We start from the raw sequence: 19,369 nt of genomic DNA, 5'->3' as shown, positions 1-19,369 counted from the left end.
TCTTTCCCTTGTGTGACGTCATAATTGAAAAGGTAATTTAATACGGCTGTTAAATTCACAAAGATAGGCATCCGTAACAGGAGCAGTTTTTTTTATTGCATAAAAGGCCACAAACTGTCTGGAATATTCCATCATACCAAAATCGCTAGCTCAGTAGTAGAGAATAGGCCTTTTATTTCGTGTCTATAAGCCTACTGCAGTATCTTCAAAACTGTAGAAAGGAAGCTCATGCATTTTGAGGCCCCACATCAAGGTGTCGTCTTGCTTTTTTAAACCAAATTCCCAATATCAATTTGCTCGTCATGGTTGGCTGTTGCAAGTCCACTGAAGTCAGTAGAGGCAGTGTGTGCTACACTTTTTGTGTGTGTCAACTACACACTGAGAAACTGGATCTTTTCCATTTTTCCAGTATAGCGTACAACATTATCCAGGTTTGGGTTCTGTAAAAACAAAAAAGTTTAACTCCACACTATGGTTTTTTAACCCTTTTTATGCCTACCTCCGTCATAACATGTTTTTTTAAAATGGGCAAATAAACACAACCATAATTTGATGTATCACACAACAGCGCATGCCACCCAATTAATTTTACGAATTAGCCACTGGTGGGCTCTACCTTCCAGAAGGAAAATATCAGACATACACTTCAAGCAAAAATAGATTATTTTGAGTAAGCCCAGTATTACTATTTTTGGAGATGATTGTTTCCACATACAAAAAATAAGCGATACCCTTGGTGGCTTAAATAACATATGAACAGAAATTCTTGTCACAAAAAGTTGTTCCATTGGTCACTTTTTAAAAGTTTAATCACCAAAAACAATTTCAGTTTAATTATACAAAGAACTTTAAAACACAGTGTATTTTTGTAAAATTCAGAGGAGATAAAAAGTCAAAATATATAAAAAAAGATAATAAAACAATTGTGGTTCTGAATGGTAACTGAGGAAACATTTTTGTATTGTTTTATATGATAATGAATTAATAAAATGAAAACATCATATCCTGTATACATACCCATTGCAAGAATAAGGATGTTTATTCACCCAAAGTGGCTAACAGTTTTAACACTTCAATTTTAAAGGTTGTCTTATTTTGCTTTGGAAGTCTCTTCATTTCTGCCACACAACTTAACATGAATAGTTGATCTTCATCACTGATTGCACCTACATAATTGTACATGCTGAAATTGTTGGGTAAATACAAACATCCACAACTATTTGTATTACCATTAAATATTTGCCAAAAAAATACTTGCATATATATTTTCTGAAGTTAAAACTTCACTAAATAAGCTATTGCTGCCAGGCATAGTATCAAGTTTATAGAGCTCTTCTGGCAAATGTATTTTTATTCTGACGTCCTATACAGGTCGTCATCAACAGGGTAAATAACACTGAATGCGACTAATAAAAATACATTTGCCAGAAAAGCTCTATAAACTTAAAACTTGTGCGACAGTATACTTTTGCAAAAACCCAAGCACTTATGAGTACAACTAACAGATTGAAATGGCCCTAAAAATATTTCTACTTAGTTAAACAAGTTTTTATTCTATTTAGACTTACTTGTTTGTGGTTCTTTTAGGATTCCCTGTAAACTCGGTTCCAAATCATTTGTGCTTTTCCTTTTCATTGGTGACACATAGTTAACAAAATCTACAACATAATTTTGGTTCTAAAGTTGAATATGCATTCCCTTGCATTATTTGTTACATCCCGCTACATACCTGTTACAGTTCCTGTTGAGGACAATGGTGTTGTTCCGTGAGCTTCAATAACAAAATCTCCACCCATAAACTCTGTACCATTTGTAAAATCAACCATCTGAGATGTTGCACTAAGTGAAAAAAAACATGCAAACTCATGAGGAACAGACACAAAGTTATGAGAAAAAGAAATAGTCACAGATACTAGAAACAACTTTGGACCACATTTTATGCAACTTTCATACCAATTTTGTTCTTTGATAAGCTACTTTAAAGTCTTCGCACTCTGCACCAAACCTAAACTAGGTAGACATACGTTTTAAGCCTATTTATCAATGTATATTGCTTGCAGTTTTAACATACCAAATGCCTATTGTTAAAACAGCTTAACATTTTGGCCACAAAGTAAATACCTTCTGGTATTGTTAAAACAGTGTCCCAGTTGGCTAAAAGTACATACTCAAGTAAATACCTTGTGATATTGTTAAAACAACTTCAACATTTTAGCTTGAAATAAGTACCTTGTGTTCTGTATTCCTGCTACAGCCTGATGCAGCTCTGCTTGTTTGTCATTTGGTGTTGCACTAGTGCTTGTAAAATTCAGTTTTCCACTCACTGAAGCAGCTGTCATTCGTTTTTTATGTTTTTTTGTTACTTCATGGTCGGCAAGCCTACTGCGCTTTGGTGGCATGGAAACTTGACATATTTTGCAGTATGCTTCTTCACCTGTTTCTGATTTTCTTGCCCATGGGTGCTTTTTTTCCCATGCAACTTTATAATGTCGATTTGAATCATATGTTTTGTTCCACTTGCCCTTAGTTTCTGACTTTTTACTGTTCTTATTTTGTTCACTCATATTTGCTTTTGTTTTCTGATCAACAAGAAGAATCCACTTTAGGAAAAATCACCGCAATCCGCAAAACAACCGGCTGTCAATTCGGAAACTTTTACTAGAAGTGTTGGAAAAAAATCCATTGATACCAGACAGAAAAAATGCTATTAATCTTGGTGTCAAGAGTGGCGACGGGGGGTCGATAAGTTCAATTTATGCAGCGTTCCTATCTGTCTGGGAGGTTATTTTGATAATATTAGCGCCAAAGTAGACAATAGAGCAGTGGTTCCCAACCAGGGCCCATGGCCCCCCAGGGGGGGCACGAGCTGTGTTCCGGGGGACCACGGGCATACAGATTCACCTAAACCACCCACTAAAAGCCGTTTTCTTTTTAACTTTATTCCCTAATTTAATCGACTATTTCACATACTATTTGTCTGTATTGCAATTTTTCACGATAACGGATTCTTGTTTGCGCTATTCGACCTGTTTAAAGCCGAAATAGTACCGAATTCCAACACGAGATTGCCATTTACATTTTTAAGGGGGCCACGAGGCCTAAAAGTTACTTTTAGGGGGCCAGGGTCAATGAAAGGTTGGGAACCACTACAATAGAGTTTGGTATCCGTTTCTGCTGAGTTCTCTCGCCCAGTGGTAATGGTCGCATACTGCGGTCGTGTCTCAGGAATTACAACGCTTTTCTTAGCGCCAAGATAACAAGAACATTTTGATTTTTGACCCAGTCAACCTACCAAGAGCAGCTTGTTTGCATCAAAAAGTTCAAAGAAAACGAGACATCTGGAAAAGCTCACGAGCAAAACCAAAGTTTTCTCGGGCTAATGAGTAACAATTCGATTAAACTTTAGACAGATCACATTCGCCTGCATTCTGTGTTTGCGTTAGGTCTACAATGAAAACTCAAAACATGTCAAAGAAAAATGAAAATGGCAACTTGTTATACGTTGCGCCAGAGCGAACCGGATATATTGCTTTTTTTCTTTCGCTCGTCGAGTGTGATGTATTTACTTACCTTTGATCGAAGTCCGAAGCTTTGACAGTTATAAACAGCAATTCTACTTTTGCGTCACCCTGATTTTCTTTTATAGCTTTGCTTAATCCAGATGCAATGCGCTTGTTTAACGCAAAAATCGCTTTGTGTGTGCATAAGACGTCGCCTCCATCGCAAAAGGCAGGTTATTGCATTCATCGCAACTCGCATCGTGTGTGCATCGGCTTTAAGTGATAAATCTTGCACTGACACTACCGGTTAACTTACAAACAAATGCCGGAACAATTCGCCCTATCCTATAAAGTTCATGCATTCCGGCTCCGCCATACTACGTGAAATAATAGTTTGAACGACATTGCCTAACAGACAAATATGTCCCCGCTTGTCATTTGAAGATGTCAGTAGTTTAACTCTCAGAAAAAAAAACCTTTTCAGAAACACTGGTTTAAGCAAACAAGTCTCGTTCATGTTTGAGGTAGTCGTTTTACGGGAAAGTTAAACAATAAAAACCGCAGCGAGTACAAGAGCATGTCCGTGCGGCTTTATTAACCAGTGCAGGTCTGCTTTGGATAACGCATTTGCACAATGGTTTCAAATTTTCAGCCCATAAAAAACAATATATAGGCTTACAGTTTTGTCTAATGTACATACCAACCCTTAGACTTTTTATGTAAAATGCTTTCAAAAAACAACTTCTTTTCAATAAATTTACTAGTTTTAGTGAACAAAAAACGTTCTGTAGGCCTACACTTCTGTCTGATGCACATACCAACTCTTGAATGTATGACAAGCTTTCAAGAGACAATTCATTTTCCATGAAGTGACTTTAGGGATTATGGCCACAGTGTGCACATCATATGTTACTTGCAGTGGTCCTCAGTGTAGGCTACTTATAAACAACTTCTACAGCCTATATGAACAACTTCATGAAAACATAGGGGGAACATTGGCTACGATTAGAACTCAATCTATAGCATAGAAACCTCGTACACATTGCACATATTATCGTAGAATTAAAACGAGGTTGGCGCGGTTTGTGGTTTATACTTTATGGTCTGTGACAAATCTTAGCCCGTGGTTGATTAAGACAGTGAAGGGAAAGCATGCGCGTAGGATCACGTGATTCGTTGAAAGCCGCTCGTTCCGGTTGAATGCGTATCACATTTTCCTTCAAATAGCTCAAGCTGACCTAAAATATCAAAAAGGTCAAAGTTTAAGCAAAGGCTTTGTAAGTTTTTGCAGAATTTGTCGAAAAGCATTTTTTTTGTCTTTCTTAACCCATAAACTTCTGTCGCCGGAATATTCCAAAACTGGCTTTATCCGGTTTTCTACTGTTACGGAACCATCAAACCTATTTAAACGGAATCAATTCTAGCAACCGAACAGATTTATATAGCAATGTAAACATTAAAATGTTTTACGAGGTTAGAACCTAGAACGCTCTCTTTTCATCTGCTATTTTTGTGACTCTGTGTACCACCTAGCGGTAACCGCAATCAACAAAAAATGTAAAGGAAAGCTATAACATTGCGAACACCAGCGGACACTGTTTAAAGCAAATTAAATAGAGTAGCACCGACAGGGCGGCTTAATACCGAACCTGTTCTGTGAGAGATGCTTCGGGAATGTTTTTCAGCCTTTCCAGATGGGAGTGAAGAAATTTCGACTCAGTCAGGGGAACTCCCTTTACGGCGTTTATGACGTAACCCATTGAGCAATCATCTTCAGTGCCGATGCTTCCACATGTTCGTTCAAATGTTCTGTTCCTGATAGTTAGTTGCAATAATCAAAAAGTAGATTTGACATAAAAATGCAGCTTAGTGCTCGCAAGGCCCCCGGTCCTAATCCTGTCTCGATTTCCCAAGTTTCCTCTTCGGATGATATACTTTTGGCGACAGACCCGAGCTAAACCAAAACTCGAACCCGCTGCACCTTTTTACCACGTGACCGTTTAAGCTCCAATGGCGCTTGTTTTTTTACTGCCTTTACTAGCTTTTACATTCATTCATTTGAGAATGACACAAGTTGCTGTCGAAAGTCATGTTTTATTTCTCATTACCTGACTTGTTTGTTTCTGGTTAGGATTTTTAAAAGCGTGAATTGTGTACCTAACAAACTAACTAAAACTAAATCTTTATGTAAGTTAGATATTGTAATAATAAATAAACTGACTTTCAATTAAAAATTTTAAACTGAGACCAATAAATGCAAAAAATTAATATATTTAAACTAAGAAAAAAATGATATCCTATGTTCTAACACAGTGGTTCTCAAACTTTTTTTGTTGCGACGCCCCTGGAAAAGTTTTCTGAAATTGCGACGCACCAGCAAATAAAAGTTTATGAGCAAATGAAAGAAACTTATATTATTAAAGTTGTGTTTATTGATACAACAACAAACAGCCACGAAACGGAATTATTCTGCGACGCCCTTGGAAAATTGTAACGTCGCACCAGGGCGTCGCGACGTACAGTTTGAGAACTACTGTTCGAACAGATTTAAAACATATTAGCAATTTACACAACCCAATCACGTGATCTTACCCAACCCACGGAAAAATCAGGTTCGCAAGATTTCTTGTGATGCAGTACCCCGCTCCTCCTGTGCCGAAGTAAAAGAAAACTTCTTTGCCGTTATACATTACCTAATAAAAAACAATGGGCATATATTTTCACGACTTCGCGTACACAATTTGCATGACAATGCAAAACTCGTTAAAGTAGTTTTAAACCTGTTCATGAAAGTTTTTAAGCTATAGTTTTTTAGTTTGTGTAGGCTCTATTTGAGTAAGGAATTGACGATGCAAAATACATAAATAAGTTTTCAAAAAATGTTCCACATAGAGACATAAACTGATTCTGTTCCACAAGTATTTTCGACAAGAAAGAGATCGTCAATTGCCAAGTTGTGTTAAAAAGAAAAACAGAGCTTATACTTAAACACCGTTGGTCTGTGTTCAAATACCTTTTGTACGGTATGTACAAAAGGTGTATAAACATAAAAACCCCAAAAGACAGACAACTATCACAATAGTACTTGAATCTATAATTCTAGGTTAAGTACAATTTTTTTACAAGACTTATGATCGTTTTAACAGAAAATGATTTTTAATGTATTTTTACGAACGGAATCAATCTCTTTGGTCTTCTTTCCCAGGTAAACATTCTCTTTGCTGTCGTACTCTTCCAAAACTTCAAGCAATCGCTTTATGTTGACGTAGTTATCATCATCGAAGTGACACCACCATCTGCAAACACAACATGTCAATTTCTGCAAACAAACCACGATAAATTTGTTTTTAATACGCATAGTTACGATTCACATTGTTACAAATTGACGCACTGTAAAGCATGCTACTCTGCGTAATTTTAAATGTACGATTAGAATTTACACAGTTGCATTAAAAAAAACTCAAGCTCTTTGCTGGAAAAGCAAAACAAGCTGGCCAAAATTAAAACCTGCAAAATCACTGGGTTAATACTTCCCTGGCACAGTGGCATATTTTTTATTGTTTGTTCGTTTGAGAAAGTAACACTTACCAAATATATGCTAAAAAAGTTATGCATTTTGTAAGTGGTTTTGATTCGTTGGTCGTTTTGTGCGCATAAAATCTATGCCTAATTCGGACATAACTTTTAGTACAAATGATTTGTAATGTGGTAAGGCTTGTCTACACTAGTTTACATCAGTTGATCAAGATCTTCATACAATCGGGACCAACACACCCAATTCTTTTCAAATTGCTGGCTTCATGACAAATAGCTTGTATGAAACAACTAAGGCTTTTTTACTCACCGTGGCCTTAAGGTTTTCATAAATTGGTCGAACTCAAAACCAGTCTTGCAGCAGAGTTGGTAACTGAAATATGTATGATAGAGTTGGAAACTGACACAAGCAAATTAAATCGACGTGGTTTTTAAGTTACGTTTTACAGGACGTGTGAGAATATGTGCATAATGCAGTAATTGACTATATTAACGTAATAATGTTTATTAGCTTTAAACAACAGAGATCGACACTAGAAGTCCTGTAATGTAAAATAGAAGTTAACACAAAATGTCAAGTAAACGCGAAAACTACAACTGAGGAAAGCAACAAGAAAACGAGAGACTTTAAGCGGAACTAAGGAATGTAATTAAACTACACAGAAATACAAATAACCCTTAATAAGGCACTAAGAGAGTAAAATACGAGACGGAGCCCAGGAGCATAAATTGCTCAGTAGCTCGATGCACATAACAAACACAATTATTTAGGGCTATATTAGTACAACCCTTACGTTGAATGCATGTCTCCACATTTGGTTGTAACAAGGAGACCTTCAGTTTTTCTTGTGTACGTTTCGTCTCCATGATCTGTTATAAATGCAATCTGTAAAAAACATTTAATAATGTGTTTAAATATTTAATAATGTGTTTAAAGGCTCAAAAGGTTTCCAAGTCTACCTTAATAATTAATTTTGAAGAGTGCAACTATTATATCATTGCATGTTTAAGACTTTAATGTCAAAATTCGGGCGAGTATTATAACGTCTAAACCTCATTTTGCACCAAAGTAATATCACTCATCATAATAAACAACTTTCGAAATTTGGATCAAGTGTAAAAAGTGTCACAAACGAATAAAAACATAAGCCCAAGCAAAACCAACTGTACAACATGTCACATGATACTAACTTTTACTCGGCCTAAATACTAACTTCACACCAGCTTACGTTTCCTTTTTTCACATCATTGTACCAAGTATCAAGAATAAGCTGCAGACGGGTCTCGTGAAATTTCTGGCTTGTCTTCACTGTGATGTAAACATCTGCTGTCCTGAGTTTGTTCCATTGAAGCAATCTTACAAGCGTCTCACTGTCTTGCTTCACAAGAAAAACTGACACCAAGGAAAAGAAAGCGAACACAACCAGTATTTTAAATGTATTGACATTTTTACGATACATGCTGGCTTTTATGAAGTTTAAAACAACTCCTAATAACGGCTGTTTATAAAAAAGATTAATTTAAATTTACGACATAGCACGCTTATAAAACACACAGTTCGTTTTTCATTTGCCTATCTTGCTCAAAACCGTTGATGCATGAATTTAGATTTTTTTAGCGGCAAGAGAATATTTTAGTTTTTTTAGGTAATTTAGAAAGGTCATAAAAAACAAACCGCCGTGTGCAACATTAAGAAACCGACGTTCCGCCACTGAAGGACAATCTAACAGCTGTCGGCTTTAGTTTTCAGGAAATAAAGGTGTACTGCAAGTGCAAAACAGCATTAAAGGTATTCGATTACAAATACTTTTCATACCATGTCGAAGCTAAAACATGACTTACGGAATATTGTGTCGAATGACGTTTTGCTATGCATTGATCGGTTTATTGAAAGCAAGCAGTAATAGACTGTGCATTAGTTTGATAAACTCTTAGTTGTACTACATTTTAGATTCTGTATGTAAAAAGTTTCTAATTATATATATAATTCTTTATGGGTGGAACACGGTGACTATGCGTAACCTTAAAGTGGTACGCGACCACAGAAAGGTTTGGAACAAACTATAAGTAAAAACCAAACCACGTGTAACTTCAAGAAACCGACAATAGGTCATTAAAAGTAATCTACCAGCTGTAAAACAGAGTTGTTTTAGAGGTAAAATTCATTGCTAACTCGGTTTAAATAACAAAAGCAGTCGAGAATAAACCCGAACCTTAAGTAGATTTTCCAAAACTCAATTTATTTATACGCCTACTGTTCTAGTTGATCAGAGTTTTGACAACCAAACGCGAAAAAAAATTCTTTGTTCGTCACGAAAACATACAACGAAGCGACCAAATGGCATTAGCTTGAAGAATTCATCACTCCTTTTAGCATAGACACAAATCATCAACTTTTAGCATAGACTCAAACCTAAATTGTTTTTGATTAAGATATGCGTCCGTTATACGAAACGGTACTTCCACTGCTTGACACTTTTCTGCCATAGCTAAATTCGAATGCACTTATATATGTACAGCTTATTCCATCACCCGAAAAAGCCAATACACAACATTGCCCGATGCGCTAGTAATTGCTCAGTAGCATTTCCTGCTTAATCCTACGTATAGACATGGATATAATGAATACAGTCATGTATTTTGATATGTTTTATTTTACGTCACAACAAACCAATGAAGGTTGACGACCTTTTAGTTGATCGGGATGTAACGATGCTCATGCAATAACGTAGAAGTGTAGGCAAGCATAAGCATTTAAGTGTTTGAATCACATGTGTGAGATGTGAATATGTACAGTTATCAAGTAAACTACAGTTCTTGTTTGGTTAAACATTAGCTTGGACAGGTTTACTTCAGATACTAGCAGTCATTGCCCAGTCGAACCCCGCCCTCTTTCCCTTACACGGGTGGTTAGATTTTAGGAACCCCTCGACTGGTCCCACCATCGTTTCTCCCCAGACGTGTTATACTCACCTTACGCCACACTCACCTCCTTGCAAGCTCCCACCACATAACGCCTTACAATACAGTGTAGCTGCAGCGAGTTGTACCACTATCCACCAATTGTGCCCGACACTTTTTTTGCGCTCAATAACGTTTAAACGTTGCGCAACTATTTCCGGCTTGGTAATTGTTTTAGTGCTATTGTGTTACTATGTTGTCTTTCACCAAGCGAAACAAACTCAATCACACAGTAAACTTCAATACAACTCTATGACACAGTTCCAAGTTAAGAACACAAACCCACCCTTGCAATAAACCATGTGACAGTTAAAGCTTTCAGTAGGATCGCCATAGGGGGTCGAATAGACCATCTCTTAGTTAAAACCCTAATAAACATATGTTTGCAAACGTTTTGATTTGGTGCGAAAGTTTGGCTTATAAAAGTTGGTAAACCATTTTGATAGACCGACCTATATTAAATACATAGGGAAGTGTAGGCTACACCTCTACTCATCGCGAAATTCAGGTCATCCAAATTAGAAATAATGACTTGACTTAACCACTACACATATTTGACTCTATAGTGAACATTGTTTTTAGGTGATTTGGTGGGACTTGTGCTAAAATAAAACGTTGTGTCAAAACCTAAGTAGGCTTATCAAACCGATAAACAATTGGCCGCATGGTGTGGGCATAAAAATTAGTCGATTTATTGCTATAGTTTAACCAATGCGTTGAAAAGATTTCTACCATTTTCCACAAAGGTTTTAGAAGAACTTTTAGAAGTCAAATTTAGGTCACTCAAGGCAATCCATCTGCCCAAATCAGAGTGCTTGAAGAGGATAAACCATCATTAGCTAACATGAAATAAATTAGGGTATTAGTTGTTGTTGCAGCAGTGCACACTTATTTAAAAAGAGAAAAGCTGCTATATCTAAACTTAGTGAATTTGTGTTATTTGTCAAACCACAAACTATTGAAAAGCCTTGAACAACCTTTTGACAAGCAAATGCAAAAACATTTTTTTAGCTTATACAACGAAGCTACCGAATGGCATTAATAATAAAGAAATAAGAAGTCACTCTATAAGCCCACTTTAATCATATTATTCAAGCAAAGCAACCGTTATCATAAATAAATAAGCTATTGCTGCCAGGCATAATGTATAAAAAATACATTTGCGAGAAGAGCTCTATAAACTTGATATTATGCCTGGGAGTAATAGCTTATGTAATGTATAAACGTTTATACTTTGTCATGCACTAAACTTGACAGGCATAATGTATAAACGTTTATACTTTGACATACACATTCATACTTTTGTTGTTATGCACATGGTGTAAGCCTGTTATATACGAAACCATTCTTCCGCTGCCTGGCACTTACGAAACCATTCAATAATTCTTTCCAGGGTTTACTATGACCCGAAAAAAAAAACCATCGCTCAACGTGTTATTCATACCTGTAAAGCATTTCCTGCATTACAAGAAAATGACTCAAAGGAAGCAGCATGTTGATTGTTTTTGTGTCATTTTACATCGTAACCGTGTCACAAAAGAACATGGCATGGTTGAAGCATTTTTTTGTCGATAGGCTTGACATACAACGTGCCCATATAGGACTGGAGTGGTAACCAGGCTCTCCATATTAGGAAAAAAACACTAACATATTTACATACGATGCATTTTGGCTCAAAAGTCGCTTAACCAATTGGGAAAAGGTGTCTACATAATACATAAGCATGCATACCAATAATTGTTCTTATGTATGGGAAATCCCAAATTTGTCACCAAAAATCGGACCGAATTCGGATTTTAAACCAGATTTTTTAAAACTAGAAAAGCCCGGGTAAGGCATACAAGTTAGCTTAGTGGTCAGGCCTAATTCAAGCTTACGCCTGATTTACAATCCTACTTTAACGATATGCCAAATTTTTTTGTTTCTTTATTCCTAATATTTCAAGTCACAATGTGTATATGGCGTCACAATAGATTTTGGCTGCGTTTATCCCCGCGGAGATTTTTCGAAATGACGAAGACCGAAGGCCCTGGAAGATATTCTCCCAAATTTTCAACAATAAGCGTTTATTGCGTCACAAAACTCCTACAAACTGTTGACAGATGCCCACAAAGCGGTTGTAAACATACGCGATCTGCTTTGATTCATCTCGTCTGTGACGTCATAATTAAGTAGATAATTGCCAGCTCGGGCTGGTTTAAATTGCGTCGGCTGGCGGCCTGGCCATTGTGCCACACAAATTACTTAACGCCACGATTTTGAAATGTTTAATATTTACTTGTTGGAGTTTACATTAACGGGAATAAGTGACAACAAAACAGCACGTTTTGGTGCTGATTTTCGAGTATATAAGGGCTTCGCTAGGACTCAATGGACATGACAAGTTTGATTAGCACAACAACAGCAAGAATAGCAACGAAAAATGTCAAGCAAAAACATGATGAGATGTGTGGCACTTATACTTTTATCAGCAAGCACATGCATGGCATGGAGTTTTTATGGTAAGTCGTAGTAAAGGTTTGTCAATTTTAAAAAAGTTTGAAAATAATACACATAATTTTTTTGTAAAGCTTCAACTTTTTGCGAACGTTTAAATCACAATTGTGCAACGAGGAGTAAAAAAACCTCATTTAAGTGTAAACAGAAAAGACTTTTTTAATTTGAACAAACTTAGTTCTGTCTAGTGTTGTTACTTAGTATAATGTGATAATTTATTTTTGGCTCTATAACGTTTAAAAAATTTGACAGCGTTAGTTAGCCTATTACTGTGCTAGGGTATTTATTTCACAAATTGCCTTTTACTCTATAATGTTTAAAACTTTTGCAACATGTGTTTTTTAGACCGCTCTCCATCAACGGACTGTGTGGTGAGCAACTGGCGTTCGTGGTCGCCATGCTTGTTAGATTTTACTGATCCATTTCTCTTTACTGTGATGACGCGAACTCGATTCCGACCTGTAGTGCAGTGGCCCCGAGGAAATGGAAAAGTTTGCCCACCCATTCAAGAAATTGAAGGTAAAGGGTGGTTACAAGACAGCTCGATCCACAGTTGCAAGTCGGGTCGGGTCGGGCCGGGTCTGGTCGGGTCGGGTCGGGCCGGGTCGGGCTTAGGTTTCCTAAAAAAACGGGCCTGACTTTACACTTTTCGTCAGTATTAAATGAAAATAACTAGCTAAATAGCCAGTTACTGGACCTGACCCAATGTCAAACAACTTTAAAACGCCTTGTTTAAGATCAATTGTCTGTGGTATTTGTTATCTTGGTCTTTCTTTAAGCCTGAATGTCTGGGCCTGTCAATCAAACTGTCAGGCCAAAACGGGCTTCTCAAAAACGATTCGGGTTCGGGCCGTGTTTCGGACTTGTAGTTTCGGGTTCGGGCTCTGATTTCAGGCCCGTTTGCAACTCTGGTACGAATCCAGTTGCTTTACAACATTTACTGAAAATGTTTTGAATTTGATTAACAAATCCATTTTATCACCAGAATGTGACGAAAACACCCCACTGAACTGTGAAGTTGGACAGTGGTCGCACTGGAGTTACTGCTCCCCAGAAACAAACGCCCCCAACTCTCGAACTGTCCAGGAGAGATTCCGGGAAGTAATCGTCGAAGCCAAGTACGGCGGCAAAGCCTGCCCTGAACTCAGTGAAATCGAAGGTAAAACACGTTGTTCTCCTTTCGTGGGTTCGAATTCCACCACAGAATACCTTGCCATTTGGGAATGTTTGGTGTCTGGCTAATTCTGTATAAAGCTATCAATAAGCCTGGCGTAGTACGATTTATGTATGAATGTGCCGTTATCGATTAGACCAGTGATTCTCAAACGCTGCTTCCAACTATTTATTTTGCGGCTCCCACCAAACCTCAGAAAACCACCAAAGATTGCTATTTTAGCTTTTAAAGTAATAATTTTTAGTGATTTTCTCAATGTTTCGTTTTTTTGCGGCTCCCAACACATAAAAAAACTACCATTTGGCCCCGACAATAAAAATGTTTAAGAACCACTGGATTAGACGCTTCAGGGCCTTACAAACCGTAAAGTAACTTCTATAACAATTAGTTTGTTGATCCAGCTACACTTGTGCAGTGTTCCCAAGTCTTGTTTTCTACTTTAGAATCGTAAACGACATAATGGGATTCGATCCCACGACACAAAGACTTTATGATAGAGTTTGACTAAACTTCCTTGTATTTGCAGACTGTGTGATGGAGACCAACAACCAGGATTGCCAGGTTTCTCAGTGGTCTGAGTTCAGTGATTGTTTTGAGCTGGACGTTGGTACTGGCGAAAATATCTTGGTCAAGGAAAGAGCCAGGATTGTGGAGGTCGACCGTCAAGGTCAAGGGGAGGAATGCCCAGTACTTACTGAAACCCAAAGTAAGACACATAGACATGTTTAGGAATATACATATGTCTGGTTATTTCGATACTTATTCAGTAGTGATTTTGTAGGATAAGTAGGCTGTATAAAACAAGGGGAAGGTATTTCGCGCCAACAAGGGTTCAAAAAGATTTAAGTGACTTTTATATTTATGTATGTCGAAATAAATATTGTTTTTAAGAAATTTTTCAAATTTGAAAAAGTTTGTCCACATACAATCCACATACTCTATTTGAATAAGGTCCTGACGTTGCTTAAACAACTAGTTGTAAGCACAATATAAACCTCTTGAAAAAAACAATGTGGTTGTGAATGCTTGGTGACGGGCTGATTCGGTATGACGCCTTCAATGGGCGTACAGTGATTTATATATATATGAGTGTGCCGTGATCGCTGCATAGACGCTCAGGGCTAATCCCAGTTACGAAATTATGTTCATCTTACTTAAAAAAAACATTAAATGACCAATGTTTACTGTCTTCGATATTCATGTACCACTGCTTAACTATCTCACACGTCGATCACCTTTTCATTTTGGGGGTGATAGAATTGCAGTGTTTTAAACCCGTAGCCTTGATGCAACCTTTATTAAGTTACCGTTTTATTTTCCTCTTAGTTTGTGAAGAAGAGGAAAAAACTCCGACACCGAGTCCCAAGAAGCAGGAATGCAGATGGGGAAGAAAATGCAGATCAAACAACTCCGGAAGCAGCAAGGGCTCAACCAGTCCCAAGGGAAGCTCAAACGAGGGAAGTTCAAACCAGGGAAGTTCAAACAGCGGAAAACGGAAAAATAGTTCAAATAGCGGATCGAGTAACTCCGGGAGTCCGAAAAGTGGGAACCGGAATAATGGAGGTTCCAGCAGCGGAAATAAGGGAAACGACTCCAGCAATAGTCCAAAAAGCGTCCCAAAGATAAATAATGGAGGTTCAAGCGACAGTGGCAGCTCAAGTGGAGGAAACCAAGCAAATCACTACAATTACTACAGGCGTTATTACTACAGAAGACGTAATAATAACAGCGGCAGCGGATCAAGCAAGAAGTAAAAAAAGACGAAACAGAATGGCATCAACTGTTTAATGTTGTGTGTGTATCTCCATTTAATCACGTATAATGATCTGTGTGACGAACTTTAAGACGACACGCTTTTTGTATCCAATATGCCTGAAAAAATACAAAACCGTGTGTTTTATTCATGATTTTAACGTTTTGACAAGCGTCTTTGTTCATCAAGAGTGTGTAAAATGGTAAAAATCACAATGCAGTTTGGAAAGAGGTTAGGTGAATTTTTAGAAGTCAATCTCGACTTACAGATAACAGACATCCCAACTAAATGTTTTGTTTGGGGATTTTACTTCGATCGACATTTAAAACATGGCGCGATTGTCTACCAAAAAAGGGAGTGTAAGACCAAATAGAATTAGTGCAATGTTGAAAGACAGAATTAGCCAAATTGCGTAAAGAGCTTACAAATTTACAAACTTTCTTCACAACTTTTATGCAAACAATCGCGGACGCTATATTATTCAGTTCGATCTTCCGGTCTTCAGTTAAAGAAGTAGTTTAATTAAGTTTATAGAGCTCTTCTGGCAAATGTATTTTTATTCCGACGTTTCGACGTCCTATACAGGTCGTCTTCATCAGGGTAAATAAGTATTTTAATTCCTAAGCTTTCTTTGTCTACATCGTATTCCATTTCCTCTTTCTTCATATGCTATTAGCAATTATCAAACTGATTTTGGTTTGAAATACGTATATTGTGTAAAACAAGTTTGGATTTTTTTAACGTCGTGGGGTTCGGCCAGAACATATTGTAAGAAATCCCAGCATATAAAGACAGCTGAGTAGAGAAAAACAAAGAAAGTTGGTAACAGTAGCACATCCCGCCTAACTGAGACCACCAACGCCTCTAGTGCGTGCTCCAGACCGCGAATAGTGGACGACACTGGATTAGAAGTGATTCACAAAAACCTGACACAGCTAGATAGGCATACAAGAGACTCTTAAGGCATCGGTATAAAGTTAAGCACCGGGTAAGACTTACACCGTTCTGCGTCTAAACATCTTGAGAACAAAACAATTGATTGTTAAGAGGGTTCTCGACTAGGAAAGGCCTGAATTTGACCCTGGAAGCAGCTGTTTTAAGCTCCGCGGCCTGTATATAAACATTGTGAGAGGGCTTGAAGACCCGACGCGTCGTGTAAGGTTTATATTATAAGTCGCAGTTGAATGCTTGATTTAAATCATTAGAGTTTAGTCCTATTTGCAGTAAGCCTAAACGGATAGAGAAGAACAACAGTCTCAGTAATTTTGTACACATAGAGCACAAAACAATGAAGAGATAATCCTTTTCTCATAAGAGTTCAAAACGTTGGCCAAGAGACACCTTGCGCCTCACAAAAATAGATCAATGCTATGAAAAACGGTCAGATGAAAAGAATACAGCGAAAAACTTTGGTTACATTAACAAAAAAATAATATATCAAGCAATCGTGTTAGTTTGGTATATTTTTCAGTGAGGCAAACAAAGAGAAAAAAATCAGTATTTTTAAGTTTACCAATACAGCTTTCACGTTTTTAGCACGACTTCACTTGGCAGTAAAACTTAACCTCGATAGGGAACTACCCTGGGCGCAAAGCTGTAGGTGTTTAATAAAATCTCGGAAGAGACAGGAGTGTGACAAATGGCAGGAACGAAAAAGGATATATAAATACTGACTTCAAGTGTTAAATTGACTTTAAAACAACCACCCAAGTTCAAAATGTTACAAAGCATTAGAACTTAAAGCAATCTCACCGCCTTAACAAGAGTTTACGTGACCATGGGTTCAATTCAATATTAGGCGGATTAAGGAACAGCGACTTGAGAGTGAAATACAATCGCTTGTGTATAAATAAGCGCTGTCGTCGGGCTTTGTTAAGGATTTACTTGCCTTACTGTGGCGGCTCGCTGTTTGCATAAAGTTGTGTTGAGTTTATGTATCGGGCCAATTGTGCTAAGGGCATATGGCCGTCTGTTCAGTAGTTACATGTGATCAGAAAAATTGTATAATTGGTATACGTGATCAGAAAATTAGCTTTTTGCATTGTAAAGGTCAAGTTAAATGGATTATTGAATGGGTGTTTTGAAAACAGTAAGTGAGATATAGTTTTTCAGTTTTTGCTTCAAAATAACTCGAGGAGTATGCGACTCAAGATGTATGTGTTTGTAAATGATTGCCACGATATGTTTGGAGCAAACGATGTGCTAGTTCCAAATATCTGTGCTAAAGTATAAAGCGTTTTAAATTTTGTTGTTGTAATTACCCGATACATTGTCATACATATCACCGATTCAGCATGCGTCAAAATTTCCGATTGGCAAACGTGAAGTTTATGGATGACAAAACAATAGATTCAGATTTTTATATTTTTAATCAAAAACATAACTGCCAGAGAACTTGTATAAAGAACACAATATGCAGACGTTTTAACAATCGCCGTTGTCATCATCAGTCCAGTTTTTTTTTAAAGATTAATATGTTTATGTATTTCGGCGAACTCTTCGCGTTTCGCATAAACCTATTCGGGCAAGTTATTCTTTAAAAAAAGTTAATTACATTTGTAGGGAAAAGGTTCTTATTTCAAAGAATTAATGCCACAAATTGCTGAAATCTTTACATGTTGCAGCTTCTAATGTCTTTCGTGGAAAAATTTAGTGGTTTGGAATTTTTGCCAATACCCTTACTAATCCTCTAAAATGGGTGAAATGTATGGTCAAGTAATATCGTCTAGCACAGTTTTCAATGGACATCATATGAACTTTTTCAATTTGAAGCCAAACACCGCTCAGACACGGTGAAGGATTTCGAAACAATTGTCTAATTGCTTCCTGAGCAACTGTTGAAAAGTTCTCGAGACGCCACTTATAAACACGAGAGATAGTACTTGAGTATTTATTGTTTGAACAACAATAGATATTCAGAAATATTCCCCACTCATAAGTTTTGTGAAACATTTGTGGTTTACATGACCAAATGATTGGGAAAAATACAGATTTTTAATGAAGAACAACGACTGTACGCAGAATTATCGTTGAAAAAATCCAACCAATTGTGGAAAGCTCAAAATGTGTAAAACCTTGTTTGTTCCAGAATCGTAAAACTGAAATTGGAAGATAATTTGTTTTTGCTTTAAATTTATGTAGTGTAAGTATCTTTAACTGTCGTAGACAATGTTAATTGTATTTATAGCATTTCAAGACGATTTAGCGGATCCTGAGCTAATATCAACTTCAAATTGTTGACATGTTTTTTTATGTATTTTTTCGAGCAAAATATTTACAACCGTGTTGCCTATTGGGGTCAAAAATACAACTTGTATTGGGCCTTGGGCATTATAGACGTCTAAAAAGAGATTGGGCAAACTGATGAGTTTACAGCTTATTGTTTCAGAAAAAATCTGTAGTTTAACAGGGGGTTCTGGTCCAACGTTACAAATTACGTTACTCGGCCAAAGTGGTATGTTTCATTGCAGGACTTCATACGTTGAAAAAGCGTATATATGAAAATTATAGTTATACGTTCTGCATACGTTATGAAATCAACTTTCTCGGGAAAACACTGTGCAACAACCTTGTATGCACGGTCGTAAGGTTTTGCTATGATTACGTTCTCAAGGGTCTTTGTAGCTCAACTGTCCAACTGACTTTTTTCAATAAAAAGAAAGGACTTGAAATACTTGAACGGTTCTATGGGACAGTGGGTACTGAAGTTTACAAAAGTTAAATATATTACAAAACTGTAATGCTAGCACGGCACTCGACTGATTTTAGCGTTATAAAAACTTTTAACGAACCAGCAAACCAAATAAAGATAAAACTGTTTTTTATGATAAATTGTTTTTAAAAACAACGTTTCGGCGTTATTTTGTAAAAGCAAAGGCTTGGAATTCGCTAAACCATTGAGCCGATAAGCGTGATGAAAAAAACACACTTAGCCAGCCACACAACCACAAT

At 37.1% G+C, this 19,369-nt stretch overlaps 3 protein-coding genes across 4 annotated transcripts; 1 reads left to right on the top strand and 2 right to left on the bottom strand.

Annotated features, from left to right (window-relative positions):
* Positions 1–74: 74 nt before the first annotated feature.
* On the bottom strand, positions 75–2,569 carry LOC145238031 (uncharacterized). The gene is made up of 5 exons (XM_080101061.1): positions 2,230–2,569; positions 1,730–1,839; positions 1,569–1,658; positions 1,018–1,166; positions 75–440 (listed from the first exon to the last, which is right to left on the bottom strand). Exons 1-4 carry the CDS (start codon positions 2,562–2,564, stop codon positions 1,039–1,041), a joined length of 663 nt encoding a protein of 220 aa, XP_079957187.1. The 5' UTR covers positions 2,565–2,569; the 3' UTR covers positions 75–440; positions 1,018–1,038.
* On the bottom strand, positions 2,475–8,783 carry LOC145238030 (beta-1,3-N-acetylglucosaminyltransferase lunatic fringe-like). 2 transcript variants are annotated; one of them, XR_013862068.1, is made up of 8 exons: positions 8,264–8,781; positions 7,829–7,920; positions 7,345–7,407; positions 6,676–6,796; positions 6,093–6,193; positions 5,150–5,315; positions 3,293–4,738; positions 2,475–2,658 (listed from the first exon to the last, which is right to left on the bottom strand). XR_013862068.1 is itself a non-coding variant. In XM_080101060.1 (7 exons), the coding sequence occupies exons 1-7, from the start codon at positions 8,492–8,494 to the stop codon at positions 4,598–4,600; spliced, it is 930 nt and encodes a 309-aa protein (XP_079957186.1). In that variant the 5' UTR covers positions 8,495–8,783; the 3' UTR covers positions 4,265–4,597. The 2 variants fall into 2 exon arrangements, 1 of the variants encoding a protein (XP_079957186.1); XM_080101060.1 differs by lacking the exon at positions 2,475–2,658 and having other exon boundaries at positions 4,265–4,738; positions 8,249–8,783.
* Positions 8,784–11,876: 3,093 nt separating this feature from the next.
* Positions 11,877–15,565, top strand: LOC145238482 (uncharacterized). Its single transcript, XM_080101677.1, has 5 exons — positions 11,877–12,496; positions 12,837–13,010; positions 13,477–13,650; positions 14,192–14,371; positions 14,992–15,565. The coding sequence occupies exons 1-5, from the start codon at positions 12,418–12,420 to the stop codon at positions 15,417–15,419; spliced, it is 1,035 nt and encodes a 344-aa protein (XP_079957803.1). The 5' UTR covers positions 11,877–12,417; the 3' UTR covers positions 15,420–15,565.
* Positions 15,566–19,369: the final 3,804 nt, after the last annotated feature.

This window comes from Phallusia mammillata, chromosome 7 (assembly GCF_965637545.1).
Source record: "Phallusia mammillata chromosome 7, kaPhaMamm4.hap1.1, whole genome shotgun sequence".
Classification (NCBI taxonomy): Eukaryota; Metazoa; Chordata; class Ascidiacea; order Phlebobranchia; family Ascidiidae; genus Phallusia; species Phallusia mammillata.
Note: the sequence above shows the minus strand (reverse complement) of the source record. Positions and strands in the feature narration are given on the sequence as shown.